At 49.6% G+C, this 20851-nt stretch overlaps 1 protein-coding gene across 3 annotated transcripts in view; it reads right to left on the bottom strand.

Moving 5' to 3' along the window:
- The window catches only part of Nol10 (nucleolar protein 10), an 84651-nt gene that overhangs the window by 41769 nt on the left and 22031 nt on the right, over positions 1-20851 (bottom strand). For all 3 annotated transcript variants that reach the window (XM_028877687.2, XM_037198161.1, XM_028877689.2), the window contains 3 exons: positions 20543-20692; positions 16728-16794; positions 11452-11504 (listed from right to left, as the gene is read on the bottom strand). In XM_028877687.2, the coding sequence (XP_028733520.1) occupies positions 11452-11504; positions 16728-16794; positions 20543-20692 (270 nt within the window). The remainder of the gene's footprint in view (positions 1-11451; positions 11505-16727; positions 16795-20542; positions 20693-20851) is intronic.

Below are 20851 nucleotides of genomic sequence, written 5' to 3'. Positions count from 1 at the left end.
CTCTGTGAGTTCGAGGCCAGCCTAGTCTCCAAAGCGAGTTCCAGGAAAGGTGCAAAGCTACACAGAGAAACCCTGTCTCAAAAAAAAAAAAAAAAAAAAAAAAAAAAACCAAAACAAACAACAAACTAAAAGAAAAAACATCACAAAAAAGAGCAAAGCCACACAAGCTGCTCTCTCTCGGGGACATCACAGGAAAGAGATTTGCTGAGATCGGGAGCCCTGATGAAGGACAGACAGTCCAGCTCTCACAGCTCTCTGCCTTTTTCTATCTAAGCCCGATTTCTCTATCATTCAGCCATGTCACTGGCCCCTCTGCCCTCTATTTCTAAGAAAACACCACCAGTGGGCACATTAATCAAAGACAACGCACCTGATGATTTCAGTCCCCCGGTCTCAAAAGGTGAATCCAATCACTGTACAAACACTGTCTTCTACCTCTGCCATCTAAGTGGTCTCACTCCCAGAAAGCTGGCATACAAGGCTTCCTTCCAAAGAATGGCAGAGAGGTCAGCCCAGAAAGCCCCAAGATGGAAGGAAGAACAGAGCTGTGGAGGCAAGGCCATGGGTGTCATCAGATCCAAGCCAGAGTCAGACAGGGGGTTATTCATTTCAAGAACGAGCAGCCTGATATGTGCCCACTTCAGCAGAGCAAGATCACCCGATACATTAACACAATATAACACAGGCCATCAGCGTGTCAAGATCACCCGATACATGACCACAGTATAACACAGGCCATCAGTGTGTCAAGATCACCCGATACATGACCACAGTATAACACAGGCCATCAGTGTGTCAAGATCACCTGATACATTAACACAATATAACACAGGCCCTAAGTGTGTCAAGATCACCCGATACATGACCACAGTATAACACAGGCCATAAGTGTGTCAAGATCACCTGATACATTAACACAGTATAACACAGGCCGTCAGTGTGTCAAGAATCACCCGATACATGACCACAGTATAACACAGGCCATCAAGAATCAAGAATCACGCTATACATTAACACAATATAACACATGCTGTAAGTGTGTCAAGAATCACCCGATACATTAACACAATATAACACATGCTGTAAGTGTGTCAAGAATCACCCGATACATTAACACAATATAACACATGCTGTAAGTGTGTCAAGAATTACCTGATACATTAACACAATATAACACATGCCATAAGTGTGCAAATATTCCCACTTATAATTTTTTTAACCCAGTATTTTTAACCCAATCAGAACTGAAATTAATGTCTGAAAATATGGCAGGATACTTAGAAAATTACTTCCTGACCTTCACACATTAATGCCTTAGGTATGTCTGCTATTTTTGTGGCCCAATAATTGTGATGGGAAGTGGAGAGGGTTTCCTCTGCTAAGAAAAATGCCACAGATACTGTCACTGCCAAGTGTTTAGATTAGAACAGGAAGCTCCCGTCTCCTGTGTATAAAAGTTAAAAACAGAGCACACACGGCCGCTGACACCAAGTGTTACCTCTCGCTTCACAGTCACAGACATAAATGGCCAGCAGCACCCAACGAGAACACTGCCTTGGACTGCACGCTCACACGCAGATCAAGTCCACTTATGAGAGAAATGTCGTGAACTTGGGCTAGGAAGGAAAAACAAAAGAACACTCTCCCGTTTTTGCTAGTTGGAAAGAAAAGTTGGTGAAAACATTTAGAACTTGGACTCCAACTCCAAGTGCTACTGACCAACATCTCCCATCTGTCATCCCGCAAGTGAGCACCCATGAGATACCCCGTCCTTCCAAATCTTCCCGTGGACCTGGCTTTACCTTTCTGCCTTCTTTGGAGGTAAAAAGTCAGCAGATGTTCCGTTAGATTTATTAGATAGCAAGACCTCTGAAAACTACCCGTCTCTCAAGACAAACTTGAACTTGAAAGTGGATCGCATCTTTTCAGTCAAACTTGCCTTCTCTCTGCTCTGGTGGCTCTGCCGTGTGGTGTGCCCTCTCATGGTCGAGAGCTCTGCCTACGCACTCGGTGATGGAGATTTCCTCACTGCACAAACGCTGCCTTTAAGATCTCTTTCCTTACCTTTTGCAAAAATGCTTTCTGCGATGGGTTGTACCTTGTAATTCCTGAACTTCCTTCTGAGTCTTCACTGATCCACAGCTACCAGAAACACTTCTCCGTGAATAGCAGGGACCTCAGGAGACCCTCATTGCCCCACCTTGTCTGTCTGTCTGTCTGTCTGTCTGTCTCTGTCTCTCTCTCTCTCTCTCTCTGTCTCTCTCTCTCTCTCTTTCTCTCTCTCTCTCTCTCTCTCTCACACACACACACACACACACACACACAAGTACGCACACATGGGCAGTCTCTGAGGTCTTGACCTTCAACAGCTGACCAAAGCCCTCTGCTGTTTCGCACAGGTTGCTAAGGGCTTTCTTGCCTGCTCTGAATTTTCTAACTGGATCTTACAAATCCTCCCCTTTTGTACTCTACTCATTGTATTTAACGTTTCTTAGCTTTATTTCATTGATTTAAACTCGGGGGCTGGAGAGAGGGTTAAGAGCACTGGCTGTTCTTCCAAGGACCCCGGATTCAATTCCCAGCACCCACATGGCAGTTCACAACTGTCTGTAACTCCAGTTCCAGGAGATCTGGCATCCTCACACAGACATACATACAGACAAAACCCAAATGTACATAAAAAAATAAAAAATAAATAAATCTTAATTTAAACTCTTACACAGACAGTGGGTTTTAAAGTCAAGTGGCTATAGCCAAGTGGAACATAAACATTAATTTGAACTGTCATGGGTAATATGGTAGGATATGTAACCCCCACACATGGAAGGTAGAGACAGGAGGATCTAGAGTGGGCCAGCATGGTAAGACCCTGTTTCACAAAGAAAAGTAAGCTGGTCCTGGTAGCACAGACCTCCTATGCCAACCACTTACTTGGCCGATTGAGGCAGGGGGATCTTGACTACAGATTAAGTGCATAGCTAGCCTGGACACTTAGCAGGGCCATATAGGACCATATCTCAGAATAAAATATACAAAAAGGGCTGGAGCAGTAACAGGCATCTTAGCATGGATAAAGCCTAGCTTCCATCCCCAGTACTACAAACAAACACCACCAAACTTGAAAAACCCTCCGGAGCATCCATTCCCTCCTGGAGCAACACTACACAAGCAGATGACTTGTGCCCAGCAGTGATGAGTCACGTCCCAGACCCTGTTATCTGAATGACCAGGGGTCCTCTCAGTGTGTTGTCACCGTGAGAATGTGGGGAACCGAGTATTTCCCTGGTGCTGCTGCTCATCTCAACCACAGCCCACAACAGAAATGACGGCCCGGCTGTGTTCTCAGGCTCCCGGTGATGATGCATCACGAGCACTACCCCAGATGCAGGAGGGAAAGGAATGGGAACCAGCCGAGAACTCTCTCTCAGGCCAAGGTTTGGCCAAGACAGGTGCCCGGGAGCAGCAAGCCAGCCCTAACTCAAAGGCTCCAAAGGTGAGCACCTACACTGGCTGCCCACTCCCACTGTGACCAGGAAACAGGCCTGGAAAGAAGGTGACTCAGGGCCTAGGCCAGTATTCACTCAGCTCTACCTCCTCTAGAACCTGAGCTCCTCCCTTGAGTGACACAGAAGGAGGAAACCACCCCTCGATCCAGCCCTGTTAACAAATGGTTATCTGACCTTGAACAAATAACCCGGTGCCTCAGCTGTAAATCAAGGATTCCTTCCTGCTCTCTGTTCTGGGCTTCAAACGCTTCCTCCTCCCTTCCAACACACTCGGCACCTTCGTGGGGAGGGCGTTGCAGCAGCTACTTGTCTACTTGTGTTCTGGCTTGTACATCCTCCGCTTGCTGGCACAGTCCCTGGGGGATAGTGTCTTTGCCTATGGCACTACTTCCCCAAACCAAGGGACTATGTTGCTACTAGTCCCATAAAACAGCAATTTCTAAGAAAATTACTTCTGTTACCGTGTCCAACAGTCCTCTGACTTAATGAGCCTTTTACAGGAAAATGTCATCAATCATTTCCACAATTTACATGCACACTGATACAGTAACAGCAGTTTCAGCACATACTACTATGCCAACAGATAGCTCATCTGGGGAGCTCTCTAGAGTATCAAGTTAGTACTCACAGTGAGCCTATGCTGCTGGCAGTGAGCTGAATCGAATCCACAGGGCCCATCAGGCAGACTGGACCCCAGATCTTAGAAAGCAGACTGAACAGCACTTCCAGCAACTCCAGGGAACAGCACAGACCCACACCCGGAGAAAAGCAAAATCTATGTCTAGTCTTCCACACACGCATGTACCATAGTGGCACATGCGCCCTGCACACAAAGTAACTTTTGCAGAAACTTCAATAAACAGACAGCAAAGCTACAAATATATCTTACAGACAGCAAACACTGCATATATGTCCTCACAGACATCAAATGCTACATATATATCCTTACAGACAACAGCAAAAGCTACATATAGATCCTTACAGACAGAAAAGGCTACATATATATCCTTACAGACAACAGCAAAAGCTACATATAGATCCTTACAGACAGAAAAGGCTACATATAGATCCTTATAGAGAGCAAAAGCTAAATACATATCCTTACAGACAGAAAAGGCTACATATATATCCTTATAGAGAGCAAAAGCTAAATACATAGCCTTGGCTTGCAGTTTGCTAGGAAAAGTGACAGTGACCGTATCAGAGGAGCAGCAGGTGGCAACAGAAGTCCAGGTGTCAGCCCACCAGGAGGAAACCCCCTGACGGGCGAATCTCGGATAGGCAGGCCCCGAGACCACAGACTCCGGAATGTCTTTTGTTCTGCTGTGCCTTCACATGTTTGCTGCTGCCATCTTTCTCTGGTATCTGGCACGGTGTGGATGGGTGTGAGGAGATCCCCACTGCCTGTAATGTAGTGTGTTTATCTCATGGAAACATCCCATTCTACTGGGCATTTTTACCTGTAGATTATTGTGAAGATGATTTCTTCCTAAGCTGTACTGTCTAATTGATAATGTTAGTTTAAATAGAGTTTTGATGATTAAAAAAAAAAACAAGGAAGAGTCACACAGCTAGAACACATGGGTTTCTATTGAGGAGCCACATAGACTATGGCTTAGGTTCATGACTAAGGAAAACAACTGAGTCCCAGTAGCCCAGCTAGCTTAAATTCTTTTAACCTGAGTGTTGGGAGATGTGTTCACAGGTTTTAGAGTGCATCATAGATGAAACAAAGCTTTGAAAAGAACTTGAAGTTAGACTAAGATGTTTTTGTCAAATAGCTTTGAGGTGAAAAACCCAAGAAGACAATCTAAAGTTTTAGAAAGGCGCGTAGTTGAGCGAGGAACTCGTTAAGGTCAGGGAACAAGAACAAAACAGCCCAATTATTACTAACTGGTGTACTCTCTTGCTACGATTGGTCGATGACCAAAGCTGATGATTAATTCCTTATACCCATTTCTGCCCTCAATCTCCTGATATAAAAAACTGTTGATGAGTGGGTATGCACCCTAAAGATTTAAAGGAGAGCTGACTGTTTTTCATGTATAAAAGTTTAGGTTTGTGATTCCTTATAAGATTATCTTTCAAGATAAATAATAAAGTGATAGGTCCCTTCTCTGTAACTGCAAAATACAGCAGAAAGACCTGACTGAGAAGAATACCTTGCTTGCTTACACTCTGTTAATCCATAGCAAGTTGCTTGGGTAAGAATGTACATGGGTTCTTGGAGATAATTTGTTTTTCACCTGTAATCCATAAAATGTTGTATTCATTGTAATCATTCACTTGAAAAACAGAATGTAAGCACGTTTTAATTTCTAAATTGCCTGAAAGATTTTGTTGGGGTATATGAGCTGTGGAGGAAAAATAAAGACGGAGAATAAGGAAAAAAAAAAAACAATAAGAAGGAACACATCAAGAACGAGAGAATTAGGAGGAAAACATTAAGAGAGTTACAACAAACACATCAAGAGAAACAGAAGGGACATTTCTGGATAGAGATAGAGAATACAGAATCAGAACTAAAAAGAAGAATAAAGAAAAAGAGAGTGAGTGTCTTTTCCCTTGCCCCCCCAGATAAAAAGTTACAGTGGATTTCCCTTTGAGTCCCGTGTTGCTGAGGGTGGCCCCCGGCAGCAAAAGAAGAGGGTTGAATCAATCTACTCTGCAAACAGAATCACTGTCAAATCTTTGGATAGCCTTAGCTGTAGCAATCTGTCAGCACCTCCATACACAGGTCCTGTATCACTCAAAACTGCAGTGTGCTGGTTTGTTGGAGCCCACTAGGTTTCCTAGTGGCTGTACCCAGCAGGACTGCATGAGGTTGATTGGACCACGGGCCTGGGTACCAGGTGACTGTAACTAACAAGGGGGAGGTCTTTTGCTCCACCCATTGGCATTGTTATAAATAGACCTTTAGAATAACGTTCTGGGCAGGTGGGTAAGGATCCAGGCCCACCCGAGTCTATCCTGGGTTGATTCTCTGTTCTCTCCCCTTTATTTCTAACTAAGTCTCTTATCCCTCATTCCTCTAGAGTCCCTGGGGTAAATAAGTGTGGGGGCTGGTCCCCTAGACTGGTTGATCAGAATGTGCCTCCAGAGAACAAGAGCCGAGCTGCTCAGAACACAGGAAGCATGCTCGGACATAGGAGCAGGCTCCACTTCCGTACCTGACTCATGCACAATGCCAGTCTGCTCTAAAGACAGCTAAAGCTGTCGGAACACACAACCGCCATCTAGAGCTCCCAGCATCTGGCCGTCAGACTCCTCACGTGTATTTAGTTGTTCACTGACTGTTCAACACAGATCTACAGGGAGGCACACTGCTGGGGGTGCTGGGGAAAGAAAAAACTTCCCTCCAACTCATGGTTTAGTAGTGGGGATGGACGTACAGAGAGACAGGTAAGTAAGCACAGAGGGGTAGGGGAGGGCTCGCAGGCCACCTGGTCTGGATCACAACCCCTTAGCTGTGTTCAGTGAGGATGCTGGAGGGCACTGCTTTCCAGTAAAGCCCTGCTTACAGAAGATCCCTGGTCTAGAGTACGGCCTTCAAGATGATCTGACTCTGGTGTGATGGGATCCAGTCTGTAACTGTGACACAGGTGGCCGGCCAGTCGGCCCTCGAGGTCTCTGGAGAAGCTTCTCCTGTGCCTGCGTGTTTCCACTTGGTGTAACCTGATCCATGTGAACGTCTACCTTCCCAGACTTCCCCTAGGATCTGCTTAGGAAACGTACTGGTTCCCTCACCTAATTGGCGGCTTGTTAAAATTTCCAAGTGCTAGCCTGGGCGGTGGTGGCGCACGCCTTTAATATCCCAGAGCTCGGGAGGCAGAGCCAGACGGACCTCCGTAAGTTCGAGGCCAGTCTGGGCTACAGAGCGAGATTCAGGACAGGCACCAAAATAACATGGAGAAACCCTGTCTCAAAAAACAAACAAACAAACAAATTTCCAAGTGCTTTTTTTGTACTATGTGTGCACAAGGGCCAACCTCACAAACTTTTGAAAAGTTATTCTTGAACAGTTCTGGAGGTCTCTCAGATGGCCCACAGACAGACGGGGGTAAACATCCCCTAAGATGCACCTCCCTCTGCCTGGCTCCCACAGGTGACTCTGAGGAAGCAGCAGACTGGGGAGGCCCATGGTAGGGCTCTGGGCCAGCATGTACAAGGCCCTGTGTCCAGGCCCCGGGGTCCCGTTTGCTCTGTATTGCTGTGATCAGCACCATGACTGCCAGCAACTCGGGGAGAAGAGGGTTTATTCGGCTCACATGTCTCAATCACAGTCAACCATGAAAGAGGTCAGGAAGGACGGAAGCGGGCAGGAACCATGGAGAAATGTGTTCACTGGCTTGCTCCTGGGGCCTGCTCAGCTGCCTTTCTTCCTCTCCTCAGTCCTCCCCTCCCATCTTTCCCTCCCTCCCTTCCTTTTTGAGACAGGGTCTGGTCTTACTGGCTAGCTTAGAACTCACTATGCAAACAGGATTGGATTTGGATTCACGGAGAACCATCTGCCTGCTGTGCCTCCCAAGCGCTGGGATTGAAAGTGTGTGCCACCGTGGCTTGCTTTCTGACACTCCCCAGGAGCACTGTCTGAGGGGAGCACCTGTCCAAGGGGAGCACGGCCCACAGTGGGGTGGACCTCCCACAGCAGTAAATGATTAAGAAAATGCCCACAGCCTTGCCTGTGGGCCCATCTGATGAAGATAATGAACCCCTCCATCAAGGTGCCCTCTTCCTAGGCCACTCCAGCTGGAGTCAAACTAACGAGACCTAGGCAGCTCACCAGAGGCCACCACCCACCCAGAAAAGCATTTCCTCTCTAATAACTTTGTGCTTGGGTTTTGGTTAATATATGACTGGCTTGGCTGGCAATCTGGTCTGATCATTCTTAGTAGAAATGGCTTTTACCAAGATCTATTCTGAAGAGGGTGACGAGACAGAGAATCTGGTCTCTAGCCTTTTCTGGCTATCATACAGAACATCGTAACTGTGTGAGGAGTCAGGACATTATTCTGGACCGAGTTTTAAGCAGATTACAGAACTGGTGTATGCTCGTTCCATCTGTATTTTTACTGTTGAAGTCAAGCTAGTTGATGTACGGAAAACAGACTGCAAAGCCAGTTATGGGAAAGCACACGTGTGATCCCAGAACACTGGAGGCTGAGGTAAGGACAACTGCAAGTTCACGGCCAGCCTGGACGGCACAGGAAGACCCCCATCCTTAAAAAAACGGGGTGGGGGCAGATGAACGTGGGACAAAAGTAAAACGAGAAGCGGGTTAAGAGCCGAGATGGTGACCCCAGGCAACCTGCAGGAGTCACCCGCAGCCCGAGGGCTGCTGCTGAGGCGGCACACGGACACGTGGTGTACAGTGAAGATGTCCGAGTGGGAACACTGAGGAGACAGGGATACACCTGTCAGGTGAGGAGACGGCCAGCTGGAGAGGAATCTGGTGGCTGGTCATAAAGCACCGGGCAATGAGCCGCCAGAAGTGAACGCAGACAAAAAGGCAGGTTCTCAGCCACGTGTCCTACCCTTTAGAGGGAGGGAGGAGAGCCCAGGCCAGGCAGGTAAGATGTGAATGCCCATCCATATGGAACATGCAGGCAACTCGGGACCCAGGGTCTCCTGGCTGTGGAAGCCAGCGACTGCAATGCCAGCAAGTACAGGGACACCCCAGTGCAGTGCCAACCTCATGGCTGGACTCTGAGGTGTGTCACAGAGCACTTGGATTCCCTCAGGCGTCTACAGTTGCCAAAGGTGTTCACTCCACAGAAGTAGCCTGAGATGGAGCCACACTGCAGAGAAGAACCGAGCCTGGACAGCTGTCTTGTCCTTGTTTCTGGAACCACTGATAAATCAGCCGCTAAAGCAAGTGCGATAACAAACACAACAGAACTCCTGAGAGAGAGGCAAGGGAAGGGCCAGAGAGCGGGATGGAGACGAGGGGACCCACGCGGTCTCCAAGGATCGGCACGGACAAGGGTGCGGGGAGCTGAAGTCAGGACCGTGCCGGTCTCCAGAGTCCAAGTGTTCAGGAAAGATGGATCAGCTGCAAGGGCAAAAACGAACACGCCGGGGGAAACCAGGCTGCCTTGCTGCAGCGTAGCCTGCAGGGCCGTGGGGGAGGCCGCCCCGATTTATAAGATGTTCCTACAAATCACAGGTCAGACCTCCTACACTTGGCACCAGCCATGGACTAAACACACACTTCTCTGGTTCTCTGGGCCTCACCCGAGCCCTGGGCCAAATGCAGCTCCTCAAGTTTGATATCAATCTTCCGGTAAATGGCAAGCTTTCAGCCCGGGGCTCGCTCTTGGAAGGAGCAGTGGAGAGCAGGTGCCGAGGACAGAGCCAGCGCTGAGGGACAGGACTTGGGGAAGAGTGGGGGGCAGATGGGGTCAGGAAGGAGAGCAAAGGACAGCCTGCAGCTCGGCCTAGCGAGACCTCTGTGCACACCGGTCCTGCGTGTGTGTGCAGGCACCCGAGCTCTGGATCCATTCCACAGCCGCCTGTCCAATCTCCGCTACCAGGCTGAGCCTCGGGGCCTGTGAGAGGCCGGAGTCGAGAGGCCGCGTCTCACTGGTGGCTGCATCAGCCCCTCTCGCTCTTGCACCCCAAGTCCCCATCACTTGGAACAACAACAACAAAATAAATAAGCCAAAACCACCTTTCCGAAGGGCAGCCTTGGCTCCCCTTGGCTGCTCGCGGTGGGCCAGGCTCCCGGTGCCCCTCGTCCACACTTCGGACCCCTCCCAGTCTGGCACTTACCCTGCCCCAGGAGTCTCGCTGAGCGCTCTCCCCACAGGCAGGCAGTTTCCTGCCGCTCCTTTCCACCTGTGGCTCACCCACCCCTCCAGCTAGTCTACAGAACCAACCTCCAGGCTCTCCCTGAAGTCACTCTGGGCACTTGACTCAGTTTCCCACAGGCACCTAGCCCCCAGTGGGGAGGGGTCTCTCCTCCCAGGCACTCTCGAAGAGTCTTCCTCCTAGAGCTCACGGCCAGACCCCACCCCGCCTGTCTTCCCGTCTTAACCCCGGATGGAGCAGTGGTGACAGACTGTGCACGGTGATGCTGCTGGCACCCGGCACCGTGCCTGGCACACGGCTGAGGCAGCCAGCGGATACCTATGAACCAGCGGGAACCAGGGAAGACGGGCACCGGGCACAAGCGGAGGCCGGGCGGCTGGGGGAGGGGCCGTGACAGTTCAGGAAAGGCAGCAGCTTCCTGTCTGAACAGCCTCAGGACAAACACCTCGGCCTGGAGTGCCGGCATCAGATTCCCAAGACAACAGAGCTCAGCAGCGGGCGGAGCGGGAAAAAGCAACCCACACGCAGCTGAGCTACTCTGAGGAGACTTCCCACGGCTGGTGGCCCACAGCAGTCAGAGTCCACGGCTCTCAAGTCCTCCCATCTGTAAGACCCGTCACCCACCTCTCCCCCGAGACCTCAGAATGGCTAATGCCAGCTCTACACGAATGGCAGCCTTCCTAAGAGAACATCTTTCTGTTCTCTCCTTCTGTAGTCTAAACGGTAAAGTGTGGGGGCTCCTGGTGCAGAAGAACAATTCTTCAGGGGTGACAGTATAATAACAGATAGTGATCTGAGACGGCCTCTCTCAAGTGCACCTTACTTCTAACAGAAACAGGCTGCCGTGAGGTAAGCAGAGGAGTGCTGGACTCTGAGTCAACAGCCCCGAGTTCTAGATCCTGAACCACTCCACAGCAGAGCAAACAACAACGCAAGCCTGAGAAGACTGGCTTTCTCAAGCCTGTGCTAAGACAGCACGAAACAATCCCACAGCAGCATGCTGAGACATTTACTCAGCCGCAGAGCACGCTGAGTCTACAGTGAGTCTGCGGTGCGGCCCAGCCACCCAGAGCCCAAAGGCTGTCCCATGACCAGTTCACACACAAACCCTGTGCCTGCTCCTGCTGGCTCTTACCGGAATGTAGTAGATGCCCATCTTGGGGGACTCGTTGGCCGTAAGAAGCATCCCTAAAAACAAACACAATGAAAAAGTTAACCACATGACAAGAAGTACCCTTTTCTATTTGTTTAACGTTTTGAAAGGCTTGAGTTGCCAGTACCTGCAAGCTGTCTTTCTGGGCAAGGGACCTCAGTCGTAGGACAGCTGACTCCCCATATGTGAACCCCTATGTATGAATTTCCTGAGGAGCTCAGGCCATGAGCAGGTCCAGAGAGGCAGGCAGCTCTACACAGATCTGGAACATTTCCAGCTTCATGCATAAGATGCACAATATGAGAAGAAGAATAGAGAGAAAGGTCCTTCGTCCTTCCTGCAGTCAGGACTCCAGGGCACAAAGATGCCAGCATCAGAATGTTTGCATTGAACTTCACCATCGACCGCAGATCAAATGCCTAAGGGAGCATTATATAGAGCTATCCCCAAGAGACCCACACGTCAAGGGGGAGAGATGCTCCGTGGTTAAAAGCACCTGTTGCTCTTGCGGACAGCCAGGGTCAGTTCCCAGCGCCCACATGACGACTCACAACTCTCTAACTCCAGTTCCAGAGGACCCGACACCCTCTTCTGCCCACTCTCGGCACCAAGCGTGCATGTAGTGCACAGACACACATTTAAGCAGAACACGCACACAGAAAACATCTTCTTAAGACCCACATGTCAGAGTGCCACGATCATCTTAGGGGATTTTAAAAGAATGAACCACTAGGGAGTTAATTTAGTCTCCACGGCATCCCCCTTGCAAGAAAGCAAAACCGGGCAGGAGGGGAGCTCTGTCATTCAACAAAGGATTCCTTAGAACCCCAGCAACCCAAAAATCCATCACTTGTAGACATTTAGCTACTTCGTGTCAGGTATTACATGGTTCAGTTGCCAGCAAGTACCCCCAAGTTTTCTGCAGCACCTCCAAGACGGCAAGATGCACTACAGCCAATCCTCTCATGACTGACTACACATGAACTCAGCCAACACTTACCTGCTCCTCTACAAGGCAATGCATGATCCTTGATAAGCGTCTATGTGATCTCAGTGAGCATGGGGCCCTTTACAATAAACATCACTCGCCCATATAATGTGGAACACGAAAACTTACTCCAAACAGATAAAATAAAAAGGCTTCTTACATTATCAAACAAACCATTAAATAGTCTAAATCCCACCAACAGATGCAGGACAACCCCGCCATCTCCCTGCAGCGACCGAGCCGCCTTCCTCAGCCTGCTTTCTGTTTCTAACGTAATGTCAAACTAAACAGCAGCACTGCCTCCAAGAGCAGAACGGGGACCACGGGTTAATGCGGCCGCCCTTTCTAATGAGCCTCTTTGGAGGTGACTGGAATTAGGGACAGTGTTTCTACTCAATTTCTCAAAATGCTGCTGCTCATCGCTCCCAAGAGAAACCACACTGTTCAGAGGGAGAAAAGACATAAGCATCTGGAGTCAAAGACATCTCCTCCAATGGGAATGGGAACAGAGATCTGACAGAACAGTGCAAGCGTTCACACACACACACTCAGGAAAAGGCTCACCAAGGCTCAAGACACAAGTCCAGAAGCAGTGCTACTCGGGTGCATTCTCTGGGCCACCTGTAACCTGCTCCCAGGCTGGAGATCAGAGCACAGGAAATAAAAGGAACCTAAGAGCCCCTAGGCGGCTTAACACGGCAGTGTCAAAAAAGGACAAAAGAAAACCACAGGACAGCGTTTTCCCACGCGTGATCGTTTTGCTAGTAATCCATCTTTTCTGTACTGTACAAAAGTGTCAACCTGCAAGGGGCCCTCAGGTTAAAAGCACAGAATGGCAGGTTGGCAGGCTGGCAGGCAAGCTGTCTGGCCATGCTTGAAGAGCACGGCACTGAAACACACAGCTTCAGTCACTCTGAATGGGTCAGGGCAGACATTCTGGGAAGAGGGACGGCAGGATGCATTTGCCTGATGAGCTTCTCACTGACACGGGAAGTATAAGTTCACCGTGGAAGGCTCCGTGTGCAAACACCGCAGTGGCTGTTGGCCATGCCATGCGCTGTTGGAGAATGCTGAGGGAGATGGAGAGCGACTTGGCATTTTCCACAGTCCAGGTGCTCTCCTGCAGCTGTGTGTGGCAGGTGAGAAAGCTGAGGGGCATCATGGGCATAACTAAGCCTGAAGCAGGTCTTCTCAAATCCAAAGCCCACCTTCTTCCCTTTCTACCAATGGCTCTGAACCTCCGATCCCGCATCATCTTTTCACGTGGTTCCTGCATCATCGAAGCGTGCACACGGGTCCCAGAGCTGTGCTGCCTGCCAGTGCCCTGACCTGTGCAGCATGGCTGCTCGATGCATGGAAGCTGTGCCAGGGGCTGCCCGAGTAGCCAGATAAAGAGCAGGAAATGAGCCAGTAAGGAAAAATCATGTCTCAATATTCTGAGCTGCCTTACAAACAGAAAAACATTACTAAACAAGTGTCATGATTAGGTTCTAATTACTCCAAAAATGAGTATGGGAACATATGAAAAGGGGAGTTTAGCTTTTCTAAACTCCAATTAAGCACCTAGAGATTAAGACCACAGCACGGAGCAGAGGGGAAGAGTAAGTATGTAACGCAAGCACAGAACAGAGCCTCCAAGCACAGCAAGGAGCCCACGCCAACGGGCCGGGGCCATCACCTGACTACACCATGGTCTCGTGAAACAATTACTGGCCTGGCTAGTGTGCACCTATCCGCCTCTTCTAAGTCATCTGACAGAAAAAGCCATTCCTCGTCCAAACCACACATGGTAAAGGAGATTCCCAAACACACCAAACCAAACGTATCCTCCAGCAGGATCCTGCTGGGTGAGATCTGACATGCAGAGCCTGCAGTCTGGCTTAACGTCGGTCCGTGATTATTATTATTTTTCTTTCAAAAGACAGGATTTCTCTGTAGCCAAGGCTGTCCTAGAACTAGGTCTGTAGCCCAGGCTGGCCTCAAACGCAGAGATCCGCCTGCCTCTGCCTCCCAAGTGCTGGGATTAAAGTGTGTGCCGCCATACCCGGCTTGTCCATGATCTTTAACCTAAACACACTTCATCACGCTAGCTAGCGGACGGACCTCACTAAGTTCCATCAAGTTGGGGGACTTGACTGCTAAGGTCAATCAACCCTTCACTGCTACTTTAGGCCCAGGACGGGACAGAAAACAAGTTAAATGACACCAAGAGGGCAACCACATACATCCAAGAGACAGACAGACAGACAGACAGATGTTCTACCACAAGACTGGCCGGCCTTACCAAATGAACGAGACGGGGACACGCACACACGGTCCGTGGGGCCGTATCCTCTGGAATGAAGGTCCCCTACCACCCTCTGCCACCCTTTCAGACTGTTCCTCCCTCACCCGCCACCTTCCTCCTCCCCTCTCTTCCCTCCTCTCTGAGCTTCCTCTGTGGCCCAGAATCCACATCAGGTCATTCAGTACCTCACTTCGGACCTCAGCACCCTCCCTGCGAGCCCCTCAACTCTGCAGAAGACCCTGCAGCTCTTACAGGTGGCATGCAAGTGACAAGCTCCTCAGTGCCACCTCCCCTCCCTAGCAGCATGTGACCAGAATCCATTTCAGAAGATTCCAACCAAGGTCATCCACATAGCAGCCAGGTCACTAACCCTGGCCGACTACCCAACTGCTAGGACCGCTCATGGAGCAAGGAAGAAAGCAGAGAACCGGAGTGATGTCACTGGCCTACAACCCAGTACCCGGAAGGCTGAGGCAGGAGAATGAGAGTTTGAGGCCAGGCTGGGCCACGTGGTGAGCTTCAGGGAAGTTGCTGCAACACACAGGGAGACTCTTTCTCAGTACCCCAACATACACAAACAAAAATAAAGCCCAAAGCCAGCCAGAAAGAACAACTGTGGGCCCCGACTGCTCGGGTTGGAGTCCGTGAGTGACAGACCGACACCTCTGCACTCAGACTGAACACCAGTGAGTCCGCTCAGTCCTCCAGGCCCAGCTGCAAGCACAGACCGCTCAGGTTCTACCGCAGGTCAGAAATGCCTGGTGCTTCACCACTGTACCAGTCCTGTGACGTTTCTCCACTCTCTCTTCTCCCCGTTGCTCTCGACAGAATGGCTCCTGCTAGCTACAACCTCACATGTGCCCTGTGGTGATCATCCCACTTCCCCTTCTTCAGTCAATGTGTGTTTACCTGTCTAAGAACATTCTCTCAGCACACCTGCTTACCTGGAGACCACATGCCATGGTGCACCAGGGGGGTCCGGGTGCCGGCCGTGGTCAGTGCGGGGCCGGCTGCATGTGTCACACTACGGTGCACCAGGAGGGTCCCGGTGCCAGCCGTGGCAAACAGCCACTACGCCTCTCCTGGCACTGCTTAATACTTGGATGTCAGAAACTCACGTGTGCTTGCTGCCTCGACTCAGAACACTACTTCCTAGGCACGCCAGTCCCAAGCCAGCCCACCTTCGTCTGCGTGGACCCTCTGGTGACACTCAGGTCACTCCTGGGCTGCCAGCACCTGCAGCCACCTGTCCGTTCACTTCAGCCCTCCCACAATCCTCCTTGTTATCCTTCTGACGCTGTCTTTCAGTGATCTCCTCACCACAAAGCCACCCTAGCCCCACTCAATGACTGCCCTCCACGGAAGCACCGAAAACCTCCTCTGCCCCCATCGCCCCCCCTGCGGTTCTGCCTCCTGACTCCTGGTAACACACCGGCACAGTACTGTCTCCACGTGCACGGTGACATTTCGGGCTTCGCTGTATGTCCTGTCAGCAGAACTGTGTGTGCCTCTAATCCTTAGAGGACGCAGCTCGGAGACGGAGAGGACTCTCATTCTCACAGGCCCCGTTCGGGATCTGCCCTGAATGTGGTGCTGAAATCTGAAACCTATCATATAATTTGCCGAACAGAACATGATGCAGTAGATCCCACACCTTTATAACCATCTGTGCCACCAGGCGACTCCAGCCTCCTCCAAATCCCTGACCTCAATTTCCACATGCTATTACTAATCACATAAAGGAAAACACCAAAATAGCGCTTCACCTCCCGCCCCCCTGCAGTTTGTTAGCAGTTTCTACGAATAGCTAGGCGGGCTGAGCACTGAGTCACGAAGAGTGACCCTTTCTGAATCATCCACACCACTTCCTGCTCTCTCTTCTTCCAAGTAAGTGAAAAACTCAAGAACTGTCCTGGCCGAGCCAATGTTATCTTATGAAGCAAATGCAGTTTAAAACTACAACACAGGAACGTGAGTGCCTACCTGAGTTGGGATAGAGGCAAACGTCATTAAGGTCGTGTTCTGGCTCCAATGAAGTAAATATTTTCCCCTAAAACAGTAAGCAAAAGTGAATTACTAAGATCATCAAAGACAGCTTTTTAGCAATGGCACATAAAGAAAATAAAAATGGAGACCCAATCCACCTAGTGCTACGTAAAAGAAATAACCTAATTGAAAGAATTTATACTTTAAAATCTTATTTGTCTTATTAACCTATCAAATATCCTCCTTTTAGAAATAAAACTGCAGTAGAAAGTTGCCCTGTTGAAAACAAAACAGAAGACTCCAAGTCTTGGAGATGCTGTCACACAGGAGAGGACGACAGGTGAAGGTGAGCTGTGCAGCAGTATCACCCAAACCCAAAGGCAGCGAAGTCCCAGACAGAACCTGTGAACACAAACCACCAGTCACTACCCCGTGAGGGCTGAGACCTTCGACTTTCAATGTGGGAGCAGTCCACTGTACTGCTGCAAATGAGGAGAAGAACAAAGGCCCGGGAGGAGGCAGGGGTGGAGGAGACCAGAGAAAGATAAACAAGGAAAGCAGGTCACACAGAGCTGGGTAATCTGTTAGTCAAGAGGAAGCGTTCCGTCTTAAGAAACAAGAAGTGCCAAAATGGAATTGATGGCTGTAGTCACGGTGTGTGTCCTCAAGCGGGGCGCTGACAAGCTCGGCCAGCTCCTGCAGCCATAAGTCAGGACCAGAAGACTGACACCAGGATGTGGTACTGCCAGAAGAGGGTGGGGCCGGAGCCCAGGCAGGATGGTTATTTCGCGGTTCAGGAAGAACAGTGGCCAAGTTTTGTTCATCAGAGCAGTGAAACTCGCCCGGCTATCTCCCACTCAAGAGTGGGAAGTGGGAAGGAGTGGCAAGGAAAAGAAGAGAGAACAAAGCTGATGGCCTGAGTGACAGACACGGAGCACACAGAACAACAGGTCACGACCCTGGAGCACAGGAATGCAGGAGTAAGGGGCCTGGAAGGACACAGCTAAACTGAATGGGTCGCCAGCTTATGGAGGACAGAAGCCAGGGCAAGGGAACACCTTCTTTACAGTATCTTGGGAGTTTTCAGAAATAAGAGGCAGCTGTGGTGGCACACCACTATAATCCCAGCATTCGAGAGTAGAGGAAGGAGGGTGAGTTCGAGGCTGGCCTGAGCTACACTGTGAGTTCCAGGGAAGCCTTCTCTACAGAGTGAGACTATCTCTAAATAAATAAAATGTATGCATTTATACAATTAAAACAATCAGCAAGACTTTTTCATTTGATTATTATGTGATCCAGAGTCTAAAGCTGCATAGTCTAAGCTGGCCTCGAACTCTTGGTCCTCCTGCCTCAGTCAGCCTCTTAAGTGCTGAAGTTATAGGCAAGCACACCCTACCCAGTTAAATAGAGTTTTTCCATCAGTTAAAATTGCCAGAAAAATTATTCGTCTAAGATATGCCAAATCCCCCAAGAGTCCTCAAACCCTCCAAACCCAAAGTCTACAAAGCAGGTCAAGGCCCCTGCAAGCATCAGGGTAATGTTTCCAAGAATTCTTCTCGTAAGCTAAACAGTCAATGGAAAGGACACATCTCAAGGAGGGCAGCGAACACCAAGACAGCCAGAAGAATAAAGAAAGTGTGGAGATAAAAATGCAAAGCTTGAAAGTAAGATCTTGAGAACTTATTTTTATTCAATGTATGACTATGCACCATGTGCATGCAGTGCCTGGGGAGTCCAGCAGAGGGCATCCGACCCTCTGGGACTGGAGTTACAGAAAGCTGTGAGCTGCCATGTGGGTGCTGGGAATTGAATCTGGGTCCTCTGGAAGAGCAGCCAGTGCTCTTAACTACTGAGCCATCTCTCTAGTTCTAAAATGAAAAATTAAAAACCCCCAAGTACTGGCTGGAAAAGCCAGAGTGATGGTGGATGGACTGTGGGGAGTCCCTCGCAGCCAGAGAACCCAGCACCTGCCCTAGGCAGCGAGTGCGGACTAGGCCCCTCCGGTTTCTGAGGATGACCTAGAATTTTTAATCCTGGGCCTCCTGCCACCTCAGGACAGTCTTCTGTTTTTAAATGGACACTTTTTAGACTGCAGAATTAGTGTATATATTGAAAACAGAATTTTTAGAGTCTATGGGGTTGGAGAGATGGTTCAGCAGTTAAGAGCACTCACTGCCCTTCCAAAGGACTTGAGCTCGGCTCCCGGCACCCTAGTCAGGGAGCTGGCAAATGCCTGCAATTCCTCTCCATGGAAGGCACCTGAGCAATTCGGCAGGAACACAGACACACACACACAGACACACACACACACACACACACACACACACACACACACGAATAAAACTTCGACATATTTATTTTATTGATGTAATGGAGTTACTCTCAGTCCTCTCAAATGGTTCTGAGACAGAGTCTCACTCTAGCCCAGGCTGGCCTTGAACTTGATTTTCCTACCTCAACTCCTAAGTACTGAGAGGGCAGGCATGAGCCATCCAACCCAGCTAATACTTAGGTTTTAAAATGAAAAACATGAGCCTAAGCCTGGTGGAACACACCTACAATCATGTGCTCTGGAGGCCCAGCAGACAAGACAGGCCAGGAGTTAAAGGTTACCCTTCAAGGATATCCTGAGTTATATAATACCCTGCCTTTAAAAAAAAAAAAAAAAAAAAAAAAAAAAAAAAAAAAACTTTTAAATAAATGAGGAAAAAAAAAAAAGAAGGTAGGTTAAAATCAGCAATACAGAATTGTGTTACTTTTAACACTTGAAGTTGAGGGGGAAAAAAACAAAATTTTTTTTTTTTTGAGACGGGGTTTCTCTGTGTAGCCCTGGCTATCCTGGAACTCGATCTGTAGACCAGGCTGGCCTCAAACTCACAGAGATCTACCTGCCCCTGCCTCCCAAGTGCTGGGATTAAAGGCATGTGCTACCACCGCCTGGCATCCAAATATTCTTAGGAAAACACTATTCACTTACCAAAACTTTCTCTTGAAATAAAAAGTAAAAAGAACACTGAGGATGTAACTCAGTGGTACAGTGCTTGCCAAGCACATGCAAGGCCTGGGTTCAATCCTAGTACCACCACCAAAGACAGACAGACAGACAGACAGACAGACAGACATATGAAATTACTGTACAGGTACCATCTCTAACCCTGCTTGGTGGAGGTATGACCCTGGGCCACACAGCGACACTATTGTGGAAAGACAATCAGCAGCCCTGAGACTCTGCAGGGGTGGCGAGTGAGCCTCTAGCTCTCGGGATGGAGTTGGCAAGATGGCTGGGCAGGTCAAAGCGTTTGCTGGGCCGCCCTGAGGACCTGCATGATTCCATGAGGAACCCATGGTGGAAGGACTAACACCCAAACTACCCTCCAATCCCCAGGGCGCTACAGCACACACACACCCTCACAGACCACAGGAAGACAAGAGGCTGGCTCTTCAGGGGCAGACTCCCTTTCATGGCGATTTTTCTCCTCTAACGTACTTCTAACATGCAAGCCAGGGTCTGGAAAGACAGCTGGGGGCAGAGACCCTCGCCGCCACGCCTGATGCCCTGGGTTCAGTCCTCAGTTGTCCTGGCTTCCTCACGCATGGGACAGCACAGTGCACTTAACCAAATGAGAAGAACGCTGCCAGCCAGGGCCAGCCAAGTGGGACGCTCCTTCCCTGCAGACAGGCTCCTTCCCAGACGGCCACTCAGCACCCCCCCTCTCAGGGACCCACACAAGCCTCCAAACCACAACGGAATGAACAGAAGCACCGGGAAGAGGCAAGGAAAACGGGGAGCAATCTCAGCACGAAGTACGTACGGAGTTCTTGTTCCACATTTTGACAATTCTGGAGTCTGCAGACAAGACCAGATCTAACGAGTCCTGGAAATGAACCGACTTAATGGGCAGCCCGTACTGGTGATCCTTGACTAGCAACGGCTTGTCGGAGCGGAGATCATAGAGCAATACCTAGAAGAGAATAGTTCGTCCTAGTCAGACAAGCCACTTTCAAAACAGCACACAGAAAAGTAGCAACGCCAGGAACTGGGGAGGGGGCTCAGCTAACAGAATGCTGACAGGAAAGTCAGCCCTTAGAATACAGTTGTAGGACGTCAAGCCCAGGAGCAG

This window comes from Peromyscus leucopus, chromosome 22, assembly GCF_004664715.2.
Source record: "Peromyscus leucopus breed LL Stock chromosome 22, UCI_PerLeu_2.1, whole genome shotgun sequence".
Classification (NCBI taxonomy): domain Eukaryota; kingdom Metazoa; phylum Chordata; class Mammalia; order Rodentia; family Cricetidae; genus Peromyscus; species Peromyscus leucopus.
This window is presented reverse-complemented; position numbering and strand designations above follow the sequence as displayed.